This window comes from Engraulis encrasicolus, chromosome 16, assembly GCF_034702125.1.
Source record: "Engraulis encrasicolus isolate BLACKSEA-1 chromosome 16, IST_EnEncr_1.0, whole genome shotgun sequence".
Lineage (NCBI taxonomy): Eukaryota > Metazoa > Chordata > Actinopteri > Clupeiformes > Engraulidae > Engraulis > Engraulis encrasicolus.
Window position 1 is genome coordinate 52115745 of NC_085872.1, and position 8952 is coordinate 52124696.

General features: G+C 41.0%; 1 protein-coding gene across 1 annotated transcript; it reads left to right on the plus strand.

Annotated features, from left to right (window-relative positions):
- Window positions 1-1933: 1933 nt before the first annotated feature.
- Window positions 1934-8005, plus strand: LOC134466160 (NACHT, LRR and PYD domains-containing protein 1 homolog). Its single transcript, XM_063220055.1, has 2 exons — window positions 1934-1970; window positions 6321-8005. Exon 2 carries the CDS (start codon window positions 6374-6376, stop codon window positions 8003-8005), a length of 1632 nt encoding a protein of 543 aa, XP_063076125.1. The 5' UTR covers window positions 1934-1970; window positions 6321-6373.
- The last annotated feature ends 947 nt before the right edge of the window (window positions 8006-8952 follow it).

Consider the following 8952-nt stretch of genomic DNA (forward strand, 5'->3'; position numbering starts at 1 on the left):
TGCCTTAGACTACTACTAATGACACTGTGATATATTTTGGCAGCGGCCTGTTTGACTCTGACTCTGTTTCAATTCACAATTGACAGGCAGCTGTTGGACATGGCCAGCAAAAGATCTGCAGAATTGGTAAGCGAAGAAATGGAGAAGAGAAAGAAAGACGAAGATGTAGCTCAGACCTCATTTGCAGGTAAGACATGAGAGTTTGGGGATGGGAAATATTGAGGTATCAGTGGTGTAGTCTACGTAGAACGCTGGTATACGGAGTGTACCCACTTCTAAATTTCAGAGATTTCTGTATACCCACTTAAAATTGATTGATCCATTGTTTTGAATAGCACATATATATACAGTATACCCACTTCAAATAATTCTCAAATATACAGTATACCCACTTCAAAAAAGTAGACTACACCGCTGAGACACTACGATTCGTAGCAAAAACTCAATATTATAATTATTATTTGTTTAGAGTGAAATAATCATACCAAACACATAAAATATCACCAAAATGTCTACTGCAGGCCCTTTTCAACCTGACTAGCAATACTTCCTCTTGTCATGAAAATGTTTGTGGTGAAATTCTAGCAAAATACTGTTATATAAAGAACAAGACTCATTCTGATTCATTCTTCCCAGTTTGTTTTACCCAAGGAAAGTACAATATAAAATAAATAAATCTTCAAATTAATATCCATGCCTGATAATTAAAACACACATAACAATGCATAACATCTTGATCATAAGGAGTTGGGATAAAATCTGGGCTATCCTGTTGCAGGAGACAATGCCGCAAGATGTGCTTCAGACGTTCAGACTTGGAACATTTCAGCTCAAGGTGGAAGCAGGGTCATCGCTACAGCTTTGTCACATAGCACTGTGCATGGGAACATCAACTATTATCATGGTGAGGAGATCTGACCGATTAAAAGGGCAGATGATGTACTAATGCTGATGATATTTTGACTTGACTTTTCTGGAACTTGGACGGCTTTCTTTATTTCCCATCAACACACTGACAGTGAATACATTGAGACTAACACCAAATGATAAAGGCTGATCCTCAGGACCTTGATATAGCCTATGTAGTGCACATATATAGTCTCAGACATGTCATTATTGAGCGTCCCCAGTGGCTCTGCTTAACCTCTTAGCGCAGAGCATATGTTATAACCTGTTATAATGTTATAACCTTACTGTCACAAATTGTAATGGCTATGTCTTAAAGGCGTATGCCACTATTTTGGGTTAAAATCGTTGGCCAGGGTTTATAAAGGTGGTAAAGTGTCTTATTTTTCATGTTAAGCGTTGTCTTGCTTTAAGACAAGTTAAAAGAGGGAATATGTCGCTAAGCTAGTGAAAGTCAATGGATCCGTGTAGCAGCATGCTACACGGATCCATTGACTTTCACTAGCTTAGCGACATGCTCCCTCTTTTAACTTGTCTTAAAGCAAGACAACGGCTTACATGAAAAATAAGACACTTTACCACCTTTATAAACCCTGGCCAACTATTTTAACTGTATTAAGCCCCAAAATAGTGGCATACCCCTTTAAGCTGTTACTCAAGGCTCTCAATACTGTCATAGCAATGATGTTATGATGTAATCAGATTATGTCTTATCTAAGTGAGTCATTAGTAGGTGAATGAATAAATGAGTCTCTTGACCGATTCAGTTGCCTGTCAGTCCCCTCCTGTCCTGGTGTGTTGAGACTCAAAAAAATCTGAAACAGTGTGAGACTCAGCGAGGTTAGACACACAATCTATACCGTACTAATGGCAATACAGACTCAGGCATGTGCAGTGGTGGTAGCATGCCTTATAAACGGGGAAACCAACTAAATAAATAATGGATCAAACAATATTTCCACCACTGCATGTAAGTGTGGAATGCGCTTCATTCTCACAGCCTTCGTCTATCCTCCCTTCAGGTGCTGGGACCTCAACTGCAACACAGCCAGCAGAGGAGCAAGGTATGTTCTACACACTCTTTCATTTACCTTAACAGGCACCAATAGGCTCAATATTCATGAGGGAACTAATCTGTGATTGGTTCTCTGTAAGATATCCCCTCCTCATGATCTCAGGGGTCTTTAGCAAAGACGCTATTGAAAAGACAGTTCACTGACGTCATAAGGGCATAGGCAAGACAAGGCAAGGCAAGTTTATTTATATAGCGCATTTCATACACAGGTGCAACTCAATGTGCTTCACAAAGTTAACAAATGTAAATGAAAGGAAACAGGGAAGAAAGAAGGAAATGAATTAGAGTCAAAAAACATTTAAAACATTAAGATAAAACATAAGGTAATAAAATAAAATAAAATAAAACAAATTAAATAAACATAAAAATAAAAATAATAATAATAAAAAAGAATGATATGTAATTTAAGCTAGGGGAAAGCATCTGATTTGATTCCAAAAGTCAAAACAAAGTGTGGAGAGGCAGCCTTTAGCTTCTATGCTTCAAAGCTTTTGAACCAGCTTCCAGATGACGTAAAAAATGCACCCACAATTGATAGCTTCAAATCTAGACTCAAGACAAAGCTTTTCTTATATGCTTTCCTCTAACTTAAATTATATATCATTCTTATTTTTTATTTTATTTTTGTTTATGTTTATTTTTTATTTTATTATTATTATTATTATTTTATTTTTTTTTACCTTATGTTTTATCTTAATGTTTTAAATGTTGTAAGGTAGTTAGTTGCCCCTGACTAACTCCTAACTTTTATGTGTGCATTAACGTGTCAGTATGAGTGTACGATCTAAATGTATGCATGTCTGTAGGGAGAGAACACAGCGTTTACCTCGGGTCCAAGCGTTCACGCGACAGCTGGGCCACCACAATCTCCAGGCCCTCGGTAGGCGACCAATGCAAGCCCAGCGCTTCTTCTCATGCGCTCCTCTTCAGTGTTCAGGGTTCGTGAGGAAAACCCCACGTATAGTCCTTAAAGATGGCCTCTCAACGTCATTTAATTAATATTGCCGTGTTCCCAGTTGTTATTTAATGTGTTACGCGTTGGTCCTGTTTTAAAAAACGTTCTGGTTGCTTTGTTTCAAGACGTTTTTGCAAGCTGGCAAGGTGGCTTGTGGAGAAACGAGAGAGTGTTCCGTGTTTCTCGTGGAAATGCGTCTCTGATTGGCTCACTCCTCCTGCTCTCGAAGAAACGCGTCTCTGATTGGCTCAGTCCTCCAGTTCTTGGAGAGAATGAAATGGGAAACAGAGTCGCCACTTCCCCGGGTGGTACTGCACTATAGGGGCGCCAACGGAGGCGTGCAGGCTCCATTCAGGGCTGTGCTCTTTCGACAGCGACCCCTAGGCGAGCTGCAGGCACGGAGCAACCAGAGTGAGCAGGCTTTATGTAGGAGGCTTTGTGCTGTGTGTGTACCTGAGAGTAGCAACCAGCTGATAGCTAAGCTACGCTATGTTTCGGGCCACCAGACGTTGCTTGTTTTGAAAACAAGCAGAAAAAAATTACTCCACATGTTTTTAGATAAATGGGTCGATATAAAACTTTGTGGGCAACGCCTTCTTTCGACGTGACGAAACACAGAAAGGCTTTCGTGATTCGCTCGTTTCTCTGCAATATTTATGTAAATTGGGAAACACCGGGAAACACAGCCAGGAGAGTTGACGCACCGCTATGAGAGCCTTGCAAGTGAGTTTAACTTGGGGTGACCGTCCGATCTTCGAAAGGAGTGAGTAAAACTGAGTTTTATCGGAAGTTGGCCTTTAAAATCCAAAAGTCTTCAATCTCTTCAACAGGTTGTGCGAGACAGTCTCTAAATATCCGGTGAGTCCTAACAAACCTCTCGGCAGGTGTTTTCTCCAATTTCCTGCTCACTGCCTAGCAGGCCCGGCGGCTAGCACGCGAGAGCCACCTCTCCTGAGGTCTCGCTCCGGAAGTTCCCCCGTGACCTCTGAACCCCTACCTTTTATAGGTAACCAGTTGTGTCTCCCCCGTGTGATGTGGATATGATAGTGGGCTGTACTGTTCTGTGCACCTACTGACCCTTTACATCGTAACAATGTTCTTTGACTCTAATTGTATTTCCCTCTTTCTTCCCTGTTTCCTTTCTTTTTGCATTTGTTAGTTTTGTGAAGCACATTGAGTTGCACCTGTGTATGAAATGCGATATACAAATAAACTTGCCTTGCCTTGCCTTGCCTTGAAGAAAAGGGCTGTCATTTAGAGTGGGGGAAGAGAGAGACTGTAGTTGACTGTAAATGGTATTGATTTTGTTAGATAGTGAAAATAGTTGTGAATATGCCCGTCGGCGACCCCATCTGCAGCAAGAGGCTACCACCCACAAATCCTGGAGTACATTAAGTTTGGCTGGTAGAAAAGACCAAGTTACTAGCCACTTTGACCAATTAGTGAGTGTGTGTTTGGTGAGCAAGATTGAATCTACTAACCATCACTGGTGATGAAAAGAGTTAATTTAGAGCCTTGTTTATGAGGGAACTCATCTGTGATTAGTTCACTGTGAGCATGGACAGATTATGACTCTGAGGGGCCCTGGGCCAGACAGTAAGAAAGGCCCCCTCCATGGATGTTGCTAGTCTCCAAAAATATTCAGTGTTTCAGATGCCTAATGTTGTTGGAGTTGTTGGATCTCAGCGGGTCTATTTTCCCGGTAAAAAAAAAGGTTAAATTAAAAACAAATAATCTACAAGACCATGACAACAGCCTGCTTTCTTTTCTTTTCTTTTCTTTTCTTTTCTTTTCTTTTCTTTTCTTTTCTTTTCTTTTCTGTTTATTGTGGGAAATGATGGAACTTGTCAGTGATTAGTATATACATTACAGGTCCTTCTCAAATAATTAGCATATTGTGTTAAAGTTCATTTTTTCCCCATAATGTAATGATAAAAAATAAACTTTCATATGTTTTACATTCATTGCACACCAACTGAAATATTTCAGGTCTTGTTTCGTTTTAATATTGATGATTTTGGCCTACAGCTCATGAAAACCTAAAATTCCCATATCAAAAAATTTGCATATCATGAAAAGGTTGTCTAAACAAGCAATTAACCTAATCATCTGAATTAACCAATTAACTCTTAACACTGGTAAAAGCTTCCTGAGGCTTTAAAAAGTCTCAGCCTTGTTCATTACTCAAAACCGCAGTCATGGGTTAGACTGCTGACCAGACTGTGTTTAACATTGAAGTCAATGGCAGTGGCATTGCATGAGGGTTATGAAAGCCCAGATATCATTGATGCTTAGCTGTCAGCTGTTTTTTGTTCTTTGATCTGGTGACCCACACTTCCCTCTTCATTATACTCCATAGATTTCCATACCAAGTTTTTGTATTTTTAAGAAAAAGCAATTCTAATTTGCCAGACAGAACTTTCCATTGACTTTCAATGGGGTTTCATGTCTGGCAAATTAGAATTGATTTTTCTTAAAAATAGAAAAACTTGGTATGGAAATCTATGGAGTATAATGAAGAGGGAAGTGTGGGTCACCAGATCAAAGACCAAAAAACAGCTGACAGCAAAGCATTAATGATATCTGGGCTTTCATAACCCTCATGCAATGCCACTGCCATTGACTTCAATGTTAAACACAGTCAGGTCAGCAGTCTAACCCATGACTGCGGTTTTGAGTAATGAACAAGGCTGAGACTTTTTAAAGCATCAGGAAGCTTTTACCAGTGTTTAGAGTAAATTGGTTAATTCAGATGATTAGGTTAATAGCTTGTTTAGACAACCTTTTCATGATATGCTAATTTTTTGAGATGGGAATTTTGGGTTTTCATGAGCTGTATGCCAAAATCATCAATATTAAAACAAAACAAGACCTGAAATATTTCAGTTGGTGTGCAATGAATGTAACACATATGAAAGTTTATTTTTTTATCATTACATTATGGGGAAAAACGAACTTTAACACAATATGCTAATTATTTGAGAAGGACCTGTACTTGCATGCTTAAAGGTGGGGTTGCAGGTTTGCCAACATTCTTAATAATTTGATTATGACATCATGTCTATGGCAGTCCCCAACATGGACCTGCAACCTGCAACCCCACCTTTAAGCATGTAAGTAATGTATATACTAATCATTGACAAGTTCCATCATTTCCCACAATAAAAAGAAAAGAAAAGAAAGCAGGCTGTTGCCCATTCATGGTCTTGTAGATTATTTGTTTTTAATGTAACCTTTTTTACCAGGAAAATAATCTCATTTTCAAGGGCGTCCTGGCCAAGTGGGAGCACAAGTTACAAATTTAAAAAGATTAAAGTAGATGTATTATTAATATCCCGATTAAAGAAATCAAGTCCTTAACACTGGTAAATTGTCATTTTCCAGATATAACCTCATCAATTGAAAGGTACAAGAAATCAGTCAAGTCCTCATATGAGATGGTGATGGAATATACCTCTAGAACAGGGGAGAGTGTGTATCTGTCTGATCGTTACACAAAGCCACTAATGGTCGAGTGTCACAGGGAGCCTGGAGAAAGAGAGAAGGAGATGCGTGCCAGAGGAGAACAACACCAAGAGGTCTTGAACAGTGTGGCAAACAGAAGAATTACTGTTAAGGAGTTCTTCAAACCTAATGCTGCAGGAAGTGTTCCTCAAGCAGTCATTCTCCAGGGCAACTCTGGATGTGGCAAAACCTTCACTGCTCAGAAGATTATGTTGGACTGGGTCTCTGGGACCTTGTTCCAGGACTCATTTGACCTGGTGCTTCACCTTAAATGCAAAGAGATCAATGAAATCTCAGAAGAAAGCAGCCTCATGGATCTACTCAACTATAGCCCCGACTTCACCAATGAAACTGCAGAGGTGCTAAGGGACCCAAAAGTGAAAGTGCTCGTTCTAGTTGATGGCTTTGATGAGCTCAAGTTCTTGCTTGAGGATGATAAGAGTCCACCCCCTAAAGACCCTTTCAAGAAAGCTCCTGTCCAGGCCACCCTGAAGGCTCTGCTCAAAGGCCATATCTTGCCAGAGTACAGACTGCTTCTCACAACCAGGTCCACTGCTACAGACAAGCTCAGTCGTCTGGTCAGTGCTTCTCAACGCTTTGTTGACATCTTGGGCTTCAATGAAGAGGCAGTGAAAGAGTACTTCCGCAAGTTTTTCAAGCAAGATGCTGTGTTTCAGGGTGTGAAAAGCAACGAGACCTTGTACACTGCCTGCTTTATTCCTGTCATCTGTTGGGTCATCTGCTCTGTTTTGCGGGACAATATAAAGGAAGATGCATCGATCTCTACAGAGCTGGAAACAACCACGTCCATCTTTGCCTACTTTGTGTCAACTCTGCTTGAAAATCATAGTTGGGATTCGAGTCTATCTGTGTCCACACTGCTGAGCAGTCTAGGCAAGCTGGCAGAAAAGGGGATGCAAGAGCAGCAAGTCCTGTTTTCAAAGGAGGATGTGTTAAGGGTAGTTTCAGATCCAAACAAAGTGCCATTTTTGCGTAAATTCCTTGTGAAAAAGAAAGTCAAACAAGAGGAGATGTTCAGTTTCATGCATCTGAGCTTCCAGGAGTTCTTCACTGCGCTCCACTACATCGTAGACCAGGATGGAGAGAAACTCAAAAGGCTGCTTGACTCCTACACTGAAGAAGGTTGGCAATCACACCGCCGGCCTGTCATTCAGTTTCTGTTTGGCCTTGTAAATACGGAGCTGATTGAAAACCTGGATGACCTTCAGTTGACACCTTACATCTCTTCCATTAGAAGTCACCTGGAAGAGTGGATTAAGAAAATAATTCAACATGTGAAAAACAATGGAGATGGGCCATTATTCATTCTCAACTGCCTCTATGAGCTCCATGAAGAGGATTTTGTTCGGAAAGCCATGGATGAGTTCGGCTCACTGTCCTTTAAATACACTTCCCTGACAAGGATGGACTGCTGGGTGCTCTGCTACTGCCTGCTGTGCTGCTCCACCTTCAAAAGCCTGGAGTTCAGTCACAGGTTTGGCTTGACTGATGAGATACTGAGGATGCTGCAGCCTGCACTGAGCAAGTGTGAGGAGCTCAGGTGAGAGGCATAATACACACACACACACACACACACACACACACACACACACACACACACACACACACACACACACACACACACACACACACACACACACACACACACACACACACACACACACACACACACACAGGTCAGTCATCCAGATCACAAACATAACATATTGATTAAAAGCTGTTATTTAGTACAGTATTACTGACGGTGTGCCCATCACCAACACCACCAACAGAGAGATGAACATCACCTGCATGTTCTCCTCTAAGACACAACAGAACAGAATCTCTTGTGGTTTTCTTAATTTAATTTGTCTCAGGATTAGTGAATGATGCTTAACTCCACTTTACTCCTACACAAATGTGTGTGTGTGTGTGTGTGTGTGTGTGTGTGTGTGTGTGTGTGTGTGTGTGTGTGTGTGTGTGTGTGTGTGTGTGTGTGTGTGTGTGTGTGTGTGTGTGTGTGTGTGTGTGTGTGTACATTTGTTCACTTGTACACACTATTGTGTGTGTAAAAGTTGTGTGTGTGTGTGTGTGTGTGTGTGTGTGTGTGTGTGTGTGTGTGTGTGTGTGTGTGTGTGTGTGTGTGTGTGTGTGTGTGTGTGTGTGTGTCTGTGTGTCTGTGTGTGTCTGTGTGTGTCTAGCCACATCAGGCTTTTCACATTACACACACACTTCATCAAGCTGTTCACACACACACACACACACACACACACACACACACACACACACACACACACACACACACACACACACACACACACACACACACACACACACACACACACACACACACACACACACACACACACACACACACACAGTGTTAACACCATTGAAATCATTAGGGATATCTCACCCAGTAGAACTATCAAGCGTTCTGATTCCAATATGGTGTGTGTGTGTGTGTGTGTGTGTGTTTGTGTGTGTGTTAAAATCGTACTTACAACAAAGA